Raw genomic sequence first — 21,598 nt, forward strand, 5'->3', positions numbered from 1 at the left:
CAGCAGCTTTTCAATATCAAGTGGGCTATTCTTTTTAATAATAATACAATAAAAAAACATCACAGACTTATGACATTTCCTAAAATACAAACAACGATGTTAAAAATAAGAACACTTTTTTTTTCACACAACATAAATTCTAGTAACTGTTATGCCAAAACATTCGAGTGATTTACAAATAGAAAAATTCAATTGCAAGCACTTGTACGGCAGGTTTAGCTCTCAAATTCATGAAAACAACATATCACTGACCTAAAAGAAAAGAAAAAGATCATATCTGATATAAAATAGGATGGGGTAACACTTTATTTTACAGTGTCCTTGTTACATGTTACATGTAGTTACTATAGTAATACATGCAACTAACCCTAAACCAATCCTTATTCCTAACCCTATAGGCAACATAGTTAAATGTAGGCTATAATTACACTGTAACACTTAAAGTGTAACCCAAAATGGCACGTACATGTAATGGCATGTAACAAATGTAATGTGGATTTTCCACCATTATCTTTCACAAACATTTGTGTTTAGTTTAAAATTTGTGTAGGCCTATAGGCAAATAACAAAAACAACCAAGCTCACATTAAAAAAAAACCTTCTCATGCCAGTTTTGTCTTCAGTCGGCATGTAGACTGGATTTGCTGAATCTAGGAGAAACAAACAGGTTGATAAGGGTGCTCTTGAATAAGGCAGACTTGTTTTTGAGTCATTTGCTTCCCTCAGACTGATCCCTTGATGTTATAATGTCCACTATAGTGTCAAGGATGTCACATGACAGGCCAAACATTTCCTGCTGGCTTTCCCTGCGTCTGAGAAGTTCTAGTTCATCTCCATCTCCTGGGCAGCTGATGATTTAAGAGGAACAGAATCAAAGCCATCTGACGTTCTCTGTAAAAGAACATAATTTTATCAAGAAAATGTCTATATCTGTCTGTTAACACTATTAAATATCAATGTAACATTAGAACATGACATTCTTGAGTGTCATCAAGAAGATCTATAGAGGTTGTGGTACATAGAAAAATGAAGTCTGTCTTGTGACCTCCTCACCTCTCTGGAATATGACTTGATTTTGGTGAAGAAAGATTTTTTTGAGAGATAGATGAGGTCATCCTCTGCATCTTCTCCCTCCATGATGGCACAGCTATCTGCAGCTGGAAGTTCACACTCCTTATCTCCTGCAGTCATCATTAGCTTAGAGTACTTATACTGCAGCCTAAAGAGAGGGCATGAATACTCTGATACAGCTTATCTATTCATGTGGATAGATCATGAATTCTTGATCAAAACACTGGGTTTCAATATATATATATTGCTTTTGCTTGGAATAACTACACAAATGTTATTATATTATAATATATATCTTCCTTAATAAGTTGGCATTACTAGAATAAAAGCTAGGCTTTATTTTATTTTAAAGTCGACATAAAACGGAAGTTGCAATATTCTTTTCTTCCCGATTGTTATGTACAGTTGTAATCGAAATTATTCATCCCCCACTGCAAATCAGGTTTATTGGCAACATTTACAGGCGTTCAGCTGTTTGCAATGAACAAATCAAACAAAAGAAATTGAAATAGCTCAACACAACAAAAGTTTCAAGTGGTGTCCTCACCTTAATGACTTCCTCAGTTTCAAAATTATTCCACCCCTTCATGGCAAGCATCTTTAGTACTTAGTAGAACACCCTTTTGCAGTTATGACCGGCTGCAAACGAGATGTATAACCAGATACCAGCTTCTGGCAGCGTTTCTGAGGAATCTTAGCCCATTCCTCAAGAGCAATGGCCTCCGGTTCAGTTATATTCTTGGGTCTACGTGATGCAACCATCTTCAAATCCCACCGGAGATTTTCTATGGGATTCAAGTCAGGTGACTGTGATGGCCACCGCTGATCCATAGGGCCAGAAAGTTCCAGTTTTATTACGTCGCTCCAAAGAACGGAATCTCAAAACTTATGTGGCTTATTTATATGATTTTGAGCAAATTGGAGCCGACATTTCTCGTATGTCTTGGAGTTATGGCAGGGAAACCGCATGTGTTTAGAACGTGCCTTACTGTGCAAGCTTGAGGTTTCAGCTTGCACAGTAAGGCACGTTCTAAACGCATCAGGTTTTTCTGAATCTGCCTTGTCAGAAATCTGGTTGCAGTCATTGAAAGCTTCCTTTTTCTGCCCCATCCAGGTAGTGTAACCACTGTTCCTTTAACTTTGAACTAGCGAACTATGCTTCCAGCGGTGTCTCTAGGAATATTTTTTGTATCCTGTTCCTTGTTTGTGAAGGGAGATGATATCTTCTCTTAACTTTTTGGACCATTCTTTTGACTTGGCCATATTTCTAACATGCAGTCAAATGTGACACTCAACAAACCTAGCCAGTTCAGATATTTCATGTGTTCTAGAACAAGCTCACCTGGTGAACTAATGAAGCCCTTGATTAGTTCCATCAGGTGTGCTTGAGACATCACCTGCTTTGCAGATGTGTGCTGTTGTGAGGGATTCTATTCGGGGGTTGAATCATTTTGAGACTGCAGAAGTCATTAAATGTTGCATTTTCAGTTGATCTGTGGAAACCACTTGAAACATTTGTTGTGTTGAGCTATTTCAATGACTTTTTCTTGATTTGTTCATTGAAAACAGCTGAACGTCTGTAAATTTTGCCAATAAACCTGCAGTGGGGGTTGAATAATTTTGATTACAACTGTATATGCAAGTGAAATGGCTTCTCAAACAAGAAAAAAATGAAGGCCATGACTTGATTGGATGGTTAGATTATTGTGGTAAGTAAACATGTCATCATAGAAGACATAGGCCTGGTTTCACAGACAGGGCTTCGATTAAGCCAGGATTTGGCCTTTTATAATCTTGCCTTAGAAAAAACATTACTGGTGTGCATCTTGAGACAAAACAATGGCAGTGACATATCAGTGCAAGTTGCTTTCAGTTAAAACAGCTCAACATGCATTTTTGTCTGTGAAACCAAGAGATGATGTTGCAAGAGGGAAGGGAATTTTGTTATTTTGGTTAAAGATTATGAGGGAACATGAATTAAAAAAAATAATAATGATGTGCATTGTGCACAGATAAATCCTTTATAATAAATACTGCGATACATGATTTCATGGTGACTTAGAGTCAATACTTTGTAGACTCTTTTCCATCAATACATCATCCATCTTCATTTAAATTTTCATTAGATTCAATTAAACGTAGTTAATTTCACATGTACGCTGCTTAATTTTCCACTTTCTGTTACTGGATGCTAAAGTAACAGTTTTTGTTATAATTTTTAGGCAAGATTTCTGTGCATCCCTAAATAGATGTTTCACACCATGTTTATATGCATATCTGCAAGACTTTATGAAATGCATCAGTTTTCTGAAAGATAATAAACTACATATCATGTTCATTGTTCAGTAATGGACTCTCACTTGCGTGTCCTTTTCCAGAAGTAGCAGATAAGTGTAATGAGCAATACGGCAGCCGCAGTTCCAATGGAGACGCCAAATTTCAGCCAGAAGTCCAGTGTCACACAGGCACTAATCTGCTGAGACGGCAGCGACACCCCGCCTGTGCACCTCAGAGGTTGCTGCCACACATAGGTAGTCCTCTGACAAACACAAACACATTTTAGCAACATTAAGTCAAAATATATAGGATTGTACTACAACAGGGGTTCCCAATTCCAGTCCCTGTGCCTCTCCGCTCTGCAGTTTGTATGTGTGCATCTCAATCTGCTCCCTAGTTCAGTAGTCAGGGCACTGATCAGGCAGTCACCATTTTAAGTGCTGTCTCCATCGCAAAATCCTTCCAGTAACCTGAAAGTTGGCTCCCTAAAAAAATCCCACAATGCACTGTGAGAACCAGGGAGCATCAATGCTCACTATGTTCCCTTACGGGAATTTCTGGGGAAAGAAACATAAATCGTGCAAGCCAACTTACCCTACGCAGTGTTCACTGCTCCCTACTCCCTAAGCATGGGATATCTGTTGAAGTTCACTTCACTTAACAAAATGCATTCATTCAGAACACCCTGCAACGTCATCAAACACAGACGAAACTTATGTCATGCACATTATATTATTTTTATTATGGCATCAAACCTTAAAAATCCTCTAAATTAATATAAATTACCATACTTTAATATGCATGTGTATAATACATCCATATAAATATTCATTAATTTAAAATTTTACTTAATCGAATTTAAGGCCCAGAGCCCAAAACTGATGGATAAATGTTGCGATGTTTAATAGGAAATTAATGTAATATGGTTATATTAAAGGGTTAGTTCACTAGTAAGACTTGAGGGTGAGTAATTACTGACAGAATTTTCATTTTTGGGTGAACTAACCCTAAACTAACCCTAAACTAATATTTCGTTTTATCTTATTTAACCTGTCATCATGATAGTTGACTTGTAACTGTCGCATCTCACGCAATTTACACCCATGACACCTGCTTCTGATTAGGATCTTAAGATGGCGAAATACCCTTTTAAGTCCACTTCGCAGCGCACATACGGTTGAATGGAACCCACCCCTGAGCATGTCAGATAAGAGAGACATATGACTGGCGTGATGACTGGAATTGGGAACCCCTGTTCTACAATAAATGGTCCATTTCAGAGTGGGGGAATTATTTATTTTTAATTCAGTTACTGTATCATGATGTAAGTTGACATGTACCTGAATTCCTTGGATACAAGCACTCACTATCTCCTTATAGTTTCTCTCAGAGCAGAGAGGACAGGCATGCTGGGAACGCCACAGGAAATGGAAGGAGCAGCCGTCACAGGTGCCCTCTGAGCACTTACTACACAAAAGACAGAAAGCAAGCAATAAAGAGTGATATTCCTCCATCCTCTGTTGTTTCCGAGTTGGATTACATACACAAAGCTTGTTAAAGTTTCAGTCCAAACTCATACAATATTCACACTTTCAAATCAATGTCTTTATTGGTCTTAATTTTTTCTTTGGAACAGTCCCAAATATAGGGGAAAATTCTAATAAAAAAATTTGCAAACTTTGCTTGTTTGCAAGGCTGCACAATTTAGTCCAAGTTTTCATTATAGATGATGATGATGATGATTATTATGACTAAATACAAATATTATTATAATAATTAAGAAATATTATTATAATATTTCCAGTAATTTTTATTTACAGTAGAACTGTAAAAATACAATATTTTTATATTTTTGGCTGTCTTAATTTCTAAATCTTCAAACTTTTAACCATCAGTAATGTTTAGAGTAGAGGTGAGGATCTATGTGCAGCAGTCTTTATTATAATTAAACAAGAAGACGATGAAGAGAACAAGAATAGTCCACCATGTAAACTAAAAAGTGAGAGCTTTGTAAAAGAATCTAAGGAGTATTTATACACAGGATAGTGAAGAACTAAACTAGAACATAATCGGTAACTACAGAAAGAAATGAAAATCATATTAGAAACCATGACAACCAAGAAAACATGTACTAAACACAGAAACTAAGAACTCAGGAACCATTGAGTGAAATGAAATTCAAAATAAAAGTCCCTTGAACAAAAATTAACTAGATGTGACACCATCAAGCTTTTATTTTAGCAGAATACCACAGGGAGCTTAAAGCTTCTCTTTTGTTGACAACAGCCGGTTTAAAAAATTCTTCTCATTACAAGTTTTAGAAGATGGTTGCCTCATATTGCATTCCCAAATGTACGTAATAAGCGAGGCAAACTCAAAAGACATGCAGAGATGAGTTCAAGTCGCTCTGAGGCACTAAAACCACTGGATTATGAGCTGCTCATGTGTACAAGAACACAGTCGCACACTTCACTCTGAAACACGCAGCATATATATTTATGTAATTAAATTACAGCCTTTGTGATTTGATAATCACACTAAACCATAATCACGATTTCTGTTTTATATTGATCAAACGTGCAGCCCTACCCAAAAGTAAACATTTTCGTTTTGTACCTTGGTAGGGAAACATGGTCTTTCAGTGTTACAGTGGGATCACATCGAAGCCTAATGGAGGTTGATCTTCCATTTTTACATGCTTGCGTAGTTTCTCTAGATCTGTTGACACCATTAATGAGAAGAACATAACATTACAGGTCAATCTGAAGAAAATCACTGAGATACTGAGTTGAGTTCAGAGTTTGTAAACACAATAAAAGCATTTAGAATATATCACTGAAAGCAAGTACTCACCTGTAGTAGAATATGACATCCGGCAGCTCTGATTCAACAGGAAAGTCGCCGTCCAATGACGAGATGTCATCAAATTTGTGGTCAGTGCTCACTCCTGTGTATAAAACATTTAGCATCTGATGAATCCCTATGTCCAGCTGGGATGGGTTCATTTGATAGCGATTTAAAAGCAGCGGTAGCACTCACCAATTAAAGTGTCTCCAATACTGAAGGGCTGAGAGGACACAACGCTCTGACCCCTGATCTCAGAAGGCACTACAGTGGACTGACAGATGTAGCCTTTTACATCCCTCTTGCTTTCAGTGACATTATCCACACAGGATGCAAGAACCCTGTTCTAGATAAGAGACAGACACACTTTATTGTGTGATTCTGAGCTTTTACTACTCAGACTTCACAGTTTAAAACTTCATCTGGTCTAATTTATTCTCTTACTTCTGTTCCACACAGTGCCACACTGAAATGGTGGATATATTGCAGCCCTTTACTGGTGAAGCGTGGGCTGCTCTGGAAGCCTGTGGCGTTTGCCAGCGGAGATAAATCATAATGCAAGGTCTCTCCTTTAGGATGCAGTGCTAATGTACAGTCACTCATGCACGCAGAACGGCCCTGTGGACAAAGAAAACAAACGTATGTAACAAGAACTGGATGGATATATAAAATATTTGGAAAGTGCACAAGCTGCAAATATCATCATAAGGAAAGTTAATAAAAATATGCATATATAATCATAAAATATAATAATTAAATTGAATTATTATTAAAAAATAAGAAATTAATTATGATATATTATTTTTATAATAATTTTGAAGAATTGCATGAGTGATAGAGATTTTCATTGTATGACAGAAATTATTCAATATGACTAGGACTTTTATATAAGCAGCAAAATATTACCGTATCTAAATCAGAAATTATATATTAATGGATATACAGTATACAAGGCCTGCAACCCTACATAGAAATGCACAATTCTTGATACCAATTTCAATACCAAAAATTCACAAAAAAAGCCATAGGACATATTTTTAAAGGTATTAAACTTATTTTTAAACTGTTTACCTACTAAATATTTAATTCATTTATACAAAACTATTTTGTAACAACAATTTATTTATCTAAACAAAAGTAGTTTTAAAACGTTTAAGACCATGTGGTATTTTCCATTCTGTGTGAGTGGCCCCTGTTCCTTCAGCTCACTGCAGTTTTAACTCCCCCCCCCCCCATTTTATGTATCAGGCATTCATTTATAGCCAGATGATGAACAGTACCTGTTCTGGCCAGTAGGCGGGACTGTTGTCAGTTAACAGGCGTCAGTAAACCATTATTGATTCAAAAAGCTAATGAGTTAATAAAAACTGTAAAAATTAAATAAAATACTGAGAATTTAAGTCTAGGATCTGTGGTTAATAAACTGCACAGTTTACAATAAATTTTTGGGGAAATTAATAAATATATTGCAATAAATAAAGGGTACTGACAACCCGATCTCACGGCAATTCGTACGAATTTTACGAGGTGGCTAATTCGTACGAATTCATACGACCTCACTCGTACGAATTTGTACCATTTTTTGCTAAATCGTACATATTTTACGAGTTGCCCAATTTGTATAAATGACCTACCCTTGGCCCCGCCCCTAAACCTAACCATCACCGGGGTTTAGACATTTAGACGAATTGGTGGTGAGATAGCGCTGGTATTGAAGGCATTGATCGATGTAGAATAGGCAATCATTCATATCATATTGTTATAAATAATTATTATTTAGGTGGCGCTACCATGAATGGTCAGTCAAATAAATAGGCTACATAGTAAATTAATTTTATACAAAATAGTTTCAACAGCGGATTGTTATAGGTCAAGGTGCATTGAAAACATAGGCTATATTCCCAGTATCCACAATACAATAATGGACAAATTACTTATCAAAATATTAATCCACTTTGATGCACTGTAGGCTATTAAGCTCAATTCTTTGATAACTTTATGCATGCGACAATGAGGTCACAAAGGGCTATTTTTTAATAAGCTATATCAATTTACTTCCCTTTTTGTCCTTTTGGATAGTGGTTACAAATTGTAAAATAGGCATTATGTTTATATATGAGTCACATATTTGAGGTCTAAATAACTACATTCTCACCTAAAAAACTCTAAAACTATATTCCGTGATACAACAACAGTAGTATTTGTAAAAAATATGGTGGATTTGCTTGACCGCCATGACAGCCGCCGTAAACCAAGATACAAACGGTGAAATGGTTATTGTGTCGATACTGGGGGAATATCGCACGGCTGGAAATGGCTTTCAGCCAATCAGATTCGAGAACCAGAAAGAACTGTTGTATAGGCCTATATATGTGTGTGTGTGTGTGTGTGTGTGTGTGTGTGTGTGTGTGTGTGTGTGTGTGTGTGTGTGTGTATCATAAGTAGTGTTAATCATTTTGGAGTGCTTACTTCATTACTGTAAGTATTGGGTCCACAAGGTATGCAGGCTTTCTTTCCGACTGGCTGCTCGGGCCTGATGATGGTATTTGAGGGACAGCTTTTACACACTCCAGTGCCGTTCAGCATGTAGTGTCCTGGAGGGCAGGGAACGCAGGCAGAGGCAGAGTCAGCCAGAGCACACTGTCGACATTCTGAAGCCACACCCCCAATCACGTTAGTGAGGTGAACTGAGTAGATCTTAGCCAGGTCAGAGCTGTATTCATTTTTCTGTAACACAGACACACAGTCATAGATTATTAAAGGCTTTTTAGAGTCTAAAAATTCTGTTACTTAACGGTAAAAACAAAACAGAAAGTGAAAGATTCCGGTTTAATCTCACCATGTTGAAGGCCGCAGTGCGCTGAAAACCCCAGGTGAAGCTAACAGTGTTGTTGCTTTTAATAAGATAAGAGTAGGACTGCTTTCCTGTAGTGCCTGACCAACTCTCCACATTCATATTATTCCATTCATTCTGCCCCTGAGGAGAGATGTAGACAAATTTTAGACATTAAAACTCTGAAAGATAAGGCAAAAATATTATAATGATTATATTATACGTTTATTTTTAAATAAATTAATAGTTTTATTCAGCAAAGGATGCATTAAACTGATAAAAATGGAAAGTAAAGACATTTATAATGTTACAAAAGATTTCTGTTTCAAAGAAATGCTGTTCTTTGAACTTCTATTCAGTTTCCACAAAAATATTAAGCATTTTTATTGATAATAATTAAAAAATATATTCTTAAGTACCAAATTAGCATGTTGTTTCTGCTGAAAATTCATTATAGGAACAAATGACATTTTTAAATAAAAAAGGTTTATACATTGTAGTAGTATTTCACAATATTACTGTTTTTACTGTATTTTTATTTTTTATCATAAGAGACTTCTTTCAAAACCATTTTAAAAAATCCTACTGACCCCTAACTTATCTATATCATTTTTATTTTAAACAATAAAAGACAAAACTCATCTGTATACTGGAAAAGTAAGCTAACAGATATTAGATATAAAAGTTAAAAACAAAAATAAAAGGTTGTTCAAGCTCTAATTGTAAATTTCACATATATTAGAATACAAAACATGGTCAAACTCACAGCCATGAAATACAGTTTACAATCAGCTGTACACTTCGTTTCAAACACAAATGTTATTCTGGAAAGCGCGACTCTCTCTTTGTCTTCAGTCAGGGAATGAGGCTGGCTGAAAAAAGGAAAGACCAAAATGACATTAAATTATTAACCCAGGTTTTATGTCTCTGGTATTAGTAATGCTGATGCTTCATTTAACATATTGAGATCATTAATAAGATGCAGTTACTGTTTGTTAACATATGAGAGCAGTGTGTGCTCACCTGTATCCAGGAACTGTGAGCGTCAGCAGCATGTAATCAGAGTCCTGATCGCTTGGTGTGGTGTAGATGTACTCACCCGCAACCTCCCAGCCTGATACAACAAAAACCCTTTACATCAACAACTATGGCAAAACAAAACAAAAAATGTCCCCCAAAAAAAACTATATCTCCCAGTCAGTGGCTCACTCAAAATGTACCTGTGCTCCTCTCAGTGCTACTGTATTCTGAGCTGAAGACTGAACTCCTCATGTTGCCGGGCATCTTGTTCCACCATTTATACTCAAAACCCACGACTGGTTCCGTTCCAGCGGGACACTCAGAACATTCTGAACACATGTAACACAGTTGGTGATTTCTAATACTGAATTCTGTTATTGATGCACTAAAATAATACACATAAGCATACAAATGTAGTGTTGTCATCTAGAGATATAACACTGATGCATATGCTGTCACAGGTTAGTTTAATGCTTGTTTTTCTCTGTCCTGTTGGCTGTGTCTCTCTACCTGTCCCATTTGAATAGAAGCCATGTGGGCAGGGTTCACAGGTAGAGGTGTTGCTGGAGAAGAATCCTGGATTGCATGGAGTACAGGCCACCATCTCCCCTGAGGCCGGGAGCTGCACTGCCTCCTCCACACTCTCACTGCAGATCTTGGGCTCAATCCATTTATACATCAGCTGCGTCTAAACACACACACACACACACACACACACACACACACACACACACACACACACACACACACACAAACAGTCAGTTGTCAGATGGAGATGATTTAATGTATAAATGGACATTAAGGGTGTGTTCACGCATGCTAGTTTTGATTAGATTAAAACAAAATTTAGTGTGATTGTTCTGTTAGTGTGAACACTGCCATCTGAACTCTGCTGCGCAAGGGTACTCTGATGCGGTTTGAATGAAATGTGAATGCAACACAGACCAAATACATCTAAACAAATCAAAAACAGGGCATGATGTCACAAGATGCGACCCTAAAAAGACAGAATGCTAAAGCTTATCTGTTTTTTCTCATCATAGCTATGTTGGCCATTACATTTCAGTACAGATGTCGGGACTGCCGTCTCCTTGCAGCAGATCTTCGAATTCCTGGCACTGTTTTGACTCTTTTACACATTTCATAAGCTTTTTGTGAGTTCTCAGCTGGTAAAAATACCATGTACAGTACACACATACAACAAGCGTATTTAGCCTAGCACACAGCATTGTTTTGGATGTTGGGTATATATGCCATAAAAGCTGTTTTTTTGTATTAAGTTCGGTTAAAAGTATCATTTTCTGGTCTGGACCAAAAAACAAAACAAAAAAAACAAGAGAACTGAACTACAAGTGTGAACACAACCTTAAAATAAAATAAAATAAAAAAGCATGATACCTGACCACTGGAGTCACATGGTGTGTGAGTATAGAAGTAATCAGTCGCTTTGCAGGGCGGTCGCTGCAGACAGGTTCCAGAACTAATCCCTAGAGTTACACACACACAGGAGAGGAAAACGCCAGTGGCATTAGGAAAAACACACGCACACACACTCGTTTAGATAAAGTGATAAAACACAGTAGGCAAATCCATTTGCTTAATTTACTTAACATTTACTTGCATGTGGTTACATTTGAATGCTTCATCACATCTATGCAGATGTAACGGTCAAAACTCTTCACAAGGCATTTTTTGGGTGACCACCACACCAGGCATTAAAAAAAACATTTGATTAAATGCTTTGTAAAAAAATAGCTATAAGCTATACAGAAGGCTATTTGATAGTTTAAACTTTAAAGCATAGGTTTAAGGGGGCTATATTTAGAATTTAGAAACCCTTGTTAGCGACATCGGTGGCCGTTTGTGAACTGCAGGCAGGAACTTATTGCTCGTGCTCACAGCCTCGCACTCGTGCAAACATCGCGTAGGCCTACAAGAGAAGAGACTGACTGCGAAATAATTTTTCGTTCTTTGCTTAGAAGTAAAATGTTGGAAATACCGTTGCAGCGAACATCCAGACGCCATCCACGCTGCTGAGAGCGACGTTTAGGTGAATATGCAAATCTGTGCTGCGCGTTTTCCTCTCAATAACAAAATAAACCCTCAAAAAAATGACGGGGTGAGAAAGCGGCAGTTTAGAAAGCATCTGGTCATTCTGCAGTTCACCGGCATCATGCCGACAGATGAGGTAATTAAAATAACACTTTTATAATAGTTGAGAATGGAAGAGTAGCGGGAGCACGCGTAACCATGACATCCTTTGGATTTTTCCTGTGAAAACCAGTCTACAGGCTAGGAAGTCAGGAAATGTGGGAATGTCGTGTTTTTTCCTTCTTTTCAGTTTTGTTACAAGCTGTTCACTCATTTGCAATACAAAAATCCATTAAGATGATTACATATAGCCCATTTAACAACAAAATATTTAACAATTAAGCCCTTTTAATAGCTAACATTTTATCAATTATAAAATACAGGCTGACAAGCCTCAGGATCATATTCTGTAAATATTCCACTAACACAAAACATCCTCACATAGGCTATACACATCTAAGTACAAATGGAAAACAAAACTATGAGCAGAGATGAAGATGGAATGACATGGAGCACAAACAACAGCAGCTGCTGACCCTGATGGCCGACCTGAATTAACATTCATGGTCATTTTGCTTTAAAAATGCTGAGACGCACCTGAATATTTGTCTGCCTCACAGGGTTGACACGCAGTGGCTCCCTTATTAGAGTATGAATTAGCAGCGCATGGGATGCAGCGGGAAGCCCCTGGTTTATCACTATAGGTACCAGGCTTACAGTGAAAACACTCCGATGTATACGAGACCCCTGAGAAGAAAAAAGGTCAATTGTTATTTTATAATTGTTTTTTTCATGCATTTAAAAAGTATTCCCAACATGCCATCTTTATTTGAAGTAGTACACAAATAATTGTGATGGATAAATACCTAAGATGCTAATGTTCTTCAGCAGAACCGGTTTGGCGGTGTTGGCAGCCAAAGTGAAACCCGTTGTTTTCCAGTACAAGACATTGTTACCGCTACTCAGCTCTACCTGGATAGACAGCAAAAAGAAAAGGTTATGAGGCCTGACACTTCCACATATTCTCTTAAAAGATACACACATACTTACATAATGATAATCCCAATCACTTTCGGATATCTTCATCCAGCGACGTTGAGAGTCTGTAGACTGACACTGGTCATTCTGAACCTGTTAACACACTTATGTTGTCATATCCCATATCATGCATGACAACATTATTAGGGTATATACCACCAGAAACACATTTGGTTATTATAAAACTCAGTTTATTACCTTTATATTGTCTACTATGTTAATTAAATATTACATATAAATATGCAATTTAACTGACCATAATGTCTTTAAAGCTGTGTATTCTTTGTCTACTTACATAAAACTCAAAAAATATGTTGCTGTCTGGATAGAAGTACTGGAAGGACACAGATCCAGGCTTCTTCAAACTCACAGCATAGGAAAGAGTTGAAGTGCATTCATCTGTGTTAGAGGCAACATAGTCACCTTTCGGGATCCATGTTGAGCTATACAAATGCAAGAGACACATGCAATGGGTTCCCATAAAAGCAAATTTCTACAAATGTCTGTTCTTCAATTTAATTTAAATTCAAATAACTCAAGGTCCTGACTCGTCAAGCACTTTTACATTTTCTATTAAACATTATGTGCATGCAATTACAGTTAAGTGAATGTTGAATGGTTCAACCATCCACTTGATCTTGAATTTTGAGCACTAGCACCTTTTGCATTTTATGAATGCAGTAGTTCTCATTTTACATACATATGAGTCACTCACTTGGAGCAATTTGTGTAAGTGTCTCCAAAGTTAATATTGATGCCATGGCTGATAAAGCCAGTGGGAAAACTGTCCCACTCATCGAAGGCAACACCCGTCCCAAGAGAATAGGTCCCTGCGACGCATTTCTGACACTCTTGAGTCCTCATGTCCAGAAATTCGCCTTCATTACAGGTGAACGCTGACAACATAGAAAAAACCACAACACAAAGTATCTTAATGGCTTTCTAGATTCGAAAACTCTACAACTTGTAACATAGCATGTTATAGACAGTATCATTAATGATTTGTATCTAGTAGTTAGTGTGTGTGTGTAGCCTGATAAACCCTATACATTATGGGTACAAAACGTCCCCACAAAGATGGCAATATCCAAATTCCTTGTCCTTTTATGGACATTTTTGGTCCCCATGAGGAAAACAGTTTATAAATCATACTATGTGATGTTTTTTTGAAAATGTAAAAATGCAGAAAGTTTTCTGTGATGGGTAGGTTTAGGGGTATGGGTTAGTGTAAGGGGATAGAATATACAGTTTGTACAGTATAAAAATCATGTCTATGGAAAGTCCCGGTAAAATATGAAAACAAAACGCGTGTATTGTAGGGACTCACTGCATTGGGTGCCTTTGACTGGATCAGGTAGGCCAGTGCATGTCTCTGGCTTGTTGGGTATCGCCACTCTCCATCGAGAGCCCAAAACGTCACAGTCTGTGTACTCAAAATGGTAATCAGACTGCAAAATAATGAAACATACAATAACAACTGAATTAAAATGTCTTTCTGTGTCATTCAGTTTTGAAAATAGGACAATAGAAAAAAGTGACAATATTTTGCAAGGTTAATACATTTGTTGGCACACTTGGACAACTTTAGAGATGTCAACCACATCAACCTTAGTCAGTAATGACTGAAGTATTTATGTAAGAAAATTATATTGTGCAGTCATCCAGTTACTATCAGGAAAAAGAAACTAATAAAACGATAAAGAGGCCGATGCAGTGTTTGAGAAAGCCGTTACTCTACAAATATTTAAATTAAATGTGGACATGGAATGTTGATTTCAGTTCGAATTAGTAAAAAATGTACCAATGATTCAGCAAAAAAAAAAAAGACACAGTCCATTACAATGTGCAAAACAGTCAACCTAGCCACAAGACAAACGCTGCAACATTATTACAGTATTATAGCATTCTCCAAAGTCTGTCTCTAGTACTTTTAGGTCATTTTCAGTACAATTATTAGCTGAGATGCTAAACTTTTCACTGTGCTTCACAGACATAATACAAATATGGAAACCAACCCTCTGATGTTGTAGTTACTAACATCTTGCGATTAATATGCCTCTGCATTATCTCCTTTTAAAATACTGTGTCGGATCAATATTTGCACTGTAGGCGGATCCACCCGTGATCAGCTTCAAGGATGTCTTCGTATCCTTGTCTAAACAAACCTGTCTTTAAACAGGTTGCCTATTATTTACTCACCATTGTGCGAAGAGGGCGAAGCAGATGAAATAAAATCTTGAGTAAATAAACTTTTAACACCTCTAAACATTTTGTTTATATTTATTCTAATTTTACTTAACATAAAAATCTACTAAGAGATACTTAAATGCTTAAAGGTGTGGTTTAAATGAAACAAATGGTTTGTATATGTTGACAGCTAACTCCCCCAAAGAACAGGCAGCTGGAAAGAATCACGAACCTAATTGAACCTGACTAAATGGCACCTGAGGTAACAGCAGACACTTCACAGAGCAAATCAGAATAACCCATGTGGAATGAAACCAGATTAATTGTTAACAAAACCTTAACGTGACAAGTGGTAGCGGTTCCTATGTGCTTTGTGTTAGTTCAGCTACGTTATGTTTAGTGAGGAGAAAGAAAGAAAAGTTGTTCTGAACAAGCAGTCCACATCATAATCTCCACATCCATATAAATGATGAAACCAAAAAACCAAGGCAACAGAACGGAGTGGCATTTGTTTCTATGGTGTCTTGTAGGAGTCAGATTACCTGATTAATCTCTTACTCCCACATAAAACATTTGCTGTCTGTGTTTTATTTATTTTTCACAAGGTCATTGGCAAGGCCCATTTTCAATTATATTTGCAATCATAATAATAAAATTTGACAATAATGTTATTTCTGCTCAAGCACAAACACACACTCTCTCACACACACATATATATATACAGTGCTATGCATAAGTGAATACACCCATGCTAAAGTTGACTAAAAAGAGGAATAAAAAATCATATTTTGGAAATTGAATTTAATGCCTTAATTTAAAAAATTAGGAAAAATCCAACCTTTAAGGACACCAATTTTCTTTGTGAATGAATAATGTATCGTAAATAAATAAATGTTCTTCCTTAAAATACATGGTGCATAAGTGAGTACACCCCTATGTTAAATTCCCATAGAGGCAGGCAGATTTTTATTTTTAAGTATTTTTATTTTATTTTATTTTAGGATACTATGCATCCTGATAAAGTTCCCTTGGCCTTTGGAATTAAAATAGCCCCACATCATCACATAGCCTTCACCATACCTAGAGATTGGCATGGTTTTATTTCAGTTAGCCTAAAAGCTAGTTTGATTTGCATTGAGAGATGATCTTATGGAAAGTACTCCATGCCAATCTCTAGGTATGGTGAAGGCTATGTGATGATGTGGGGCTATTTTAATTCCAAAGGCCAAGGGAACTTTATCAGGATGCATTGTATCCTAAAAAAAAAAGAAATTTAACATAGGTGTGTACTCACTTATGCACCATGTATTTTAAGGAAGAACATTTATTTATGATACATTATTCATTCACAAAGAAAATTGGTGTCCTTAAAGGTTGGATTTTTCCTAATTTTTTTAATTAAGGCATTAAGTTCAATTTCCAAAATATGATTTTTTATTCCTCTTTTTAGTCAACTTTAGCATGGGTGTATTCACTTATGCATTGCACTGTATATATATATATATATATATATATATATATATATATATAAACAGCATTTATTGATAAGCATGGAATGTGCATAGGCTTATGCCGGGGACACACTTAACGACTAGCTGAAGCTGAAACATTCTAAGACAGAACTGAACACACTTACAGACTGTTTCCAATGACTGGAGCAAATTTTAAACGCAGACTGTGTGTGAACACTGACTGAACGCGACTCTGCGCGTTTGGTCATAATCAGTTGTAAGTACCAAATTACACAGTCGTTAAGTGTGTCCCCGGCTGTAGGCTTGGCGGACTAGATCTGCTATGCTGCTTCTGCTGCATGAGTGAGGGTACAGATGAAAAATGCACATGAATACAGTGAATAGAATCAAGCTGCTGCGAGGAAAACCACCTAGCAGATCTAGGCAGGTGGTGCTGGAGAAGGTGGAGGGCTAAGAAAACCCCTGTTGTGTGCTGCAATGAGTTGATCCAGTTTGGGACTGAAATAAATTAGTTAGGTAAACAGAGTGATTGACCAAACCGATTGGCTTTAAGTTAACCAATCTGCTGCTCGGAAGAGTTTCATGACTGAATACTAAAATATGAAGAGTTCAGATGCAAAAGCCTCTAAGTGCCATCTTAAATTTTCTTCTAGAATGATCATTTTTATCAAGCTCGTATATTTAAATTCAGTAATTTCACTTAAATGGCAATGAAAATGACCTATTTATGGTAATTTAAGTGAAATTACTGAACTTAAATATACAAGCTTGATAAAAATGATCATTCTAGAAGAAAATTTCAGATGGCACTTAGAGGCTTTTGCATCTGAACTCTTCATATATATATACTTATAATTAACAAGATAATCAAGAGATTGAAAGTCCTGATTTCTGTCATGTTGTAGTTAAATCTGCATCTGGCCATGTTCTGTGTGTCTATAGCACACACTTTTGTTTCACTGCCAATACAAAAAGAAAAAGACAGGTATATCAATGCAGGTACTGTATACCAACAGCAATACTGCCATTTGTCAACTGACCCTAACAGCAGATGTCCTTTTCACACAGCTCTCTAAGGCAACGGGCGAGCTTATCTGGACATGATAAGGTAAATGTGTGACACGACCCATTTCCATATGCTCACTCTTATTCAAACATGATTATTTTCTTGAGAAAACCGAGGACAGAGAGCGGAAACATAAAGGTGGACTGCAACAACAACAAAAGTGTCTTTAAAATTCAACATATATGCTGATCAGAAAGGAAACAAGCATCCTGAAAGTTGATACGGATGCATGTGAGGTTTTTTTTATGAACTAAGAAAACATACAGCTCATGTCCCTTATTTGCTTTTTTAACTGATTAATGCTATGCCAGTTTTTTTCCCATTTGTTCCTGCATGTTTTCATGGTTTCTTATTTGTAAAGTGACATAATGCGAAACACAAGCTTCACTGCGTGATGATGTGTGTACAAGATGAGTCTTGGCACGTGAGCAAAACAGGTGCCTTTCAATTTCTGATCTGGGAAGAAACTATGTTGAGTGTATTTCTATTTATGGACCTAACAGTTTATTTATATAGAAAGTACTGGCCTAGTCCTCCAGTCCTGTATGATAATGTTTGGTGTTTATAATGATCAATATTCCATCAGCAACAGCATTAGCTCACAAATGTGTTATTCTGTCAATGTGAGTTCATCCAGTACAGTCTGCCAGTCAATAAGTAATGATGTAGATGTAGTTCTAGCAGCTGTCAGAAATAAACAGCAAATTCATAATAAATATACAGGAAAAAACTCATAATTTTGCGTTATTTTTTAAAAGACTATTGTTACGTTGCAAGACAATCTGTTAATGCACAATAAGTAGCCTAGTCTCTTACCTCTTTGCAGCTGGGTAATTCCGCTGTCACCGTTAAAAGTAGTAAGGGGAGCAAAAATATGACAGAAACGCTTTGCGTTCGAACAGCGAAAAGCACGTGTCTTAAAAACATAGCTGTTTCCAAAAGATATGTTCCCTTCAGGCAAGGCGTGTGACAAAACAGACGTGATGTTAATATTGCTGCGCTTTTATCCCGACACTGTTTGCATATACTAAGCGTGTAACGCGCTCAGCTCTCCTATTGGTCAGTCTCTCTGGGATGGTGTCCCAACAGCAAACGTGTCCGTAGGCTATCTAAATAGATGGATATTCGTTAAGACTCAACGACAAAAGAACACAATCTTATTAGTCCCTGTGTTTATAACGCGCAAAGAGACAATGGCATAAGTAATAAGATGACTCTTTTGATCTTCAATTGGGAAACACATCGGGACACTTTTTGCCATTGAGGTGACTTGGAAAAGTGTCCCAATCAACCTGATTTCACCCTACTACGTAGTATAAAACTTTACACCCAAATGTGCTTGTCTGTAATTATGTAAGCATTATGATTTATTTACGCCTCGCGCTGTGTGTGGTGGTGCAACAGAAACAAAGCTCAGTTGGTTTCTAGGCAACGGTGGGAGGGACAACAAAGTTCCCAGAAAATTAAACCCATCGAGCTGTTACATTCCATAAAACTCATCTGGATACTGTGGGAATATGCCACAAGAACGAGATCCGTTTCCATTCCCGCGATATGAAAACGACTATACATACACAGGGAATAAGGCAATTCAGGTAATTACAAATATTAACTTCAAACTTTAAAACTGGCCCCGTATCAGTTTAACGTTAAAGATAAGTTAACGTTAGTTCGGTTAACGTTGCCTGCGTTTGAAACGTTAGGCCTAACTTACAACAGTAACACTTTTATTTACATTTCTCAACTTCTCACTTATTATCTCGTTAATTAGAAATTGCCATATGACAAGCCAACCCATCTCGCACAAAATGATGAACCCTGGAGGAGACTCCACAACACGACAACACAGGCCAGTTCTCATCGAAATGTCTTTCATTATGATGATGCTACAGTAAGTTTATTTAACCTCGAGGGGGGATTTGAATTGACGAATTATTACTTAAATTAACGTACGTATGTATGTATGTAACTAAAGTAAATGAACGCAAATATGTCCTGGTTCAAAGCAACTGTGTTTTTGAAATGCAAAAACTTTTGTTACAAGGTACCAAACGACAGTCTGGACATTCATCTAAAATCGACCTACGACCATCATCTAGGATTATTTCAAAACAAAAGTCAAACAATGATGCAGAAGGAAACTCTTGCATTGGATAATGCGTAAGGCTTCTCTCTCTCTCTCTCTCTCTCTCTATATATATATATATACACACACATACATACATATATAAATAATGATGAGTGGGTCGACATATATACATATGTGTATATACACATATATATTTACACACATATACATACACATACAGTAATCAACATTTTAAGTGGATCAAACCATTTAATCAGTTATACATGAATTTCGAACAATACCCGTTCTGGTCGTAGGACAACTTTTTTTTTTATCCACTTCAAATGTTTACTACTGTATATATACATACACGTGTGTGTTTCCTGTATGTACACTTTTTTTTTTTTACTTTAAAACAAAACGAATTTATTTATTTCACGAAAAATCATTTATTTCATTTGAAGGCTTAGCAAGTCTGAATCTCTCAGCCATTGTAATGCTTTTCTTACACAGGACACTGAAATACAGAGAATCAGAAGACTCCGTTTGTGAGACCGACAACAAAGGAATAAAAGTGTGGGTCGACATCCAGAAGGCTTCTATATACAGTATTAAAGGGTCCATAGGTGAGAATTAATACTGAACCCATAAGAAATTGATTATAACGTGTAAAAAACATTTATTCAAGATTTTTTTTTTTCTCTAGAGTCTCATCACACCGCTTCTACAAACCGAGGTTACTCACGGAAGCATGATGGCGGCTTTTATTCTACGTAGCGCAATACAAAAACAACCTAAACAAGTAAAGATGACCACCTGTGTTTCCAGTTGGTTAAGTAGCTAATGAACCGCCACATACATGTACCAAGGCTCGAAAAATAAAAGAAACTTAGACATGCTGGTGTGGTCTCTTCTTCAAATGGATACAATACGTTTGGGGTGCAGCTCCGTGAGGCTCACTGACTGTTATTGTGAGATCAGAATCGCCATTATACTCAGTGAACAAACAGGGCGTATTGGAACTAAATCCAGCACCCTGCTTGCTCTAGTATATCTGATCGAATCATCATTTCTTACCACAGTTTCAACTGTGGATGCCCTCAGTGAAAAAGCCTCACGATCATCGCTACAGAAGCTCCCGAGTCGGTTACTATCATCTCTGTATCCGAGCAGGGCAAAAACTCGAATAAGATCAAATAAGATCATGGTGTAGATTTTTTTTTGTAAAAAAAAAAAAAAAGGTCTCATTCTCACACACTTTCACAAAACACAAATATTCATGCACACAAACAACCACTCTCTCACGCTCACTCCACACACATGCAAACACATTCACTCAATGACCTCACATCCTGGTTGACGTCAATATAAGTAGCACTTTGGAATCATGGGAAATTTTTCAACAACACCAAAACTCACAGTGCCCTCTCGTGGTCGGTAACGTTTTATAAATATGAGGAGCCTCCAGCGTTATATATTTTGATTTGATTTGATTTATTATTATTTATTAATTAAGTGTATTTTGTAAATTAAATGTGCAGGAATAAACTGAGACTAAACCTACACAATTTAGACGAGATTAACCTGTTGGTTATTGTTGGTTTAAAAACAAACACCTGTTAATTTCATTT

At 36.8% G+C, this 21,598-nt stretch overlaps 2 protein-coding genes across 2 annotated transcripts; one reads left to right on the forward strand and one right to left on the reverse strand.

The window, feature by feature from the left end:
• Nucleotides 1-11: 11 nt before the first annotated feature.
• On the reverse strand, nt 12-18,952 carry elapor1 (endosome-lysosome associated apoptosis and autophagy regulator 1). The gene is made up of 22 exons (XM_084389187.1): nt 18,716-18,952; nt 14,502-14,622; nt 13,890-14,070; nt 13,470-13,617; nt 13,187-13,267; nt 13,003-13,108; nt 12,734-12,883; nt 11,444-11,532; nt 10,556-10,733; nt 10,246-10,374; nt 10,049-10,139; nt 9,792-9,897; nt 9,032-9,169; nt 8,662-8,919; nt 6,637-6,810; nt 6,388-6,538; nt 6,202-6,295; nt 5,965-6,066; nt 4,689-4,815; nt 3,432-3,610; nt 1,054-1,219; nt 12-891 (listed from the first exon to the last, which is right to left on the reverse strand). The coding sequence occupies exons 1-22, from the start codon at nt 18,824-18,826 to the stop codon at nt 823-825; spliced, it is 2,949 nt and encodes a 982-aa protein (XP_084245313.1). The 5' UTR covers nt 18,827-18,952; the 3' UTR covers nt 12-822.
• Nucleotides 18,953-19,286: 334 nt separating this feature from the next.
• On the forward strand, nt 19,287-20,874 carry cfap276 (cilia and flagella associated protein 276). Its single transcript, XM_084389188.1, has 5 exons — nt 19,287-19,494; nt 19,671-19,790; nt 19,944-20,059; nt 20,481-20,593; nt 20,674-20,874. The coding sequence occupies exons 1-5, from the start codon at nt 19,417-19,419 to the stop codon at nt 20,742-20,744; spliced, it is 498 nt and encodes a 165-aa protein (XP_084245314.1). The 5' UTR covers nt 19,287-19,416; the 3' UTR covers nt 20,745-20,874.
• Nucleotides 20,875-21,598: the final 724 nt, after the last annotated feature.

Source organism: Rutilus rutilus (assembly GCF_951802725.1).
Source record: "Rutilus rutilus genome assembly, chromosome: 19".
Classification (NCBI taxonomy): domain Eukaryota; kingdom Metazoa; phylum Chordata; class Actinopteri; order Cypriniformes; family Leuciscidae; genus Rutilus; species Rutilus rutilus.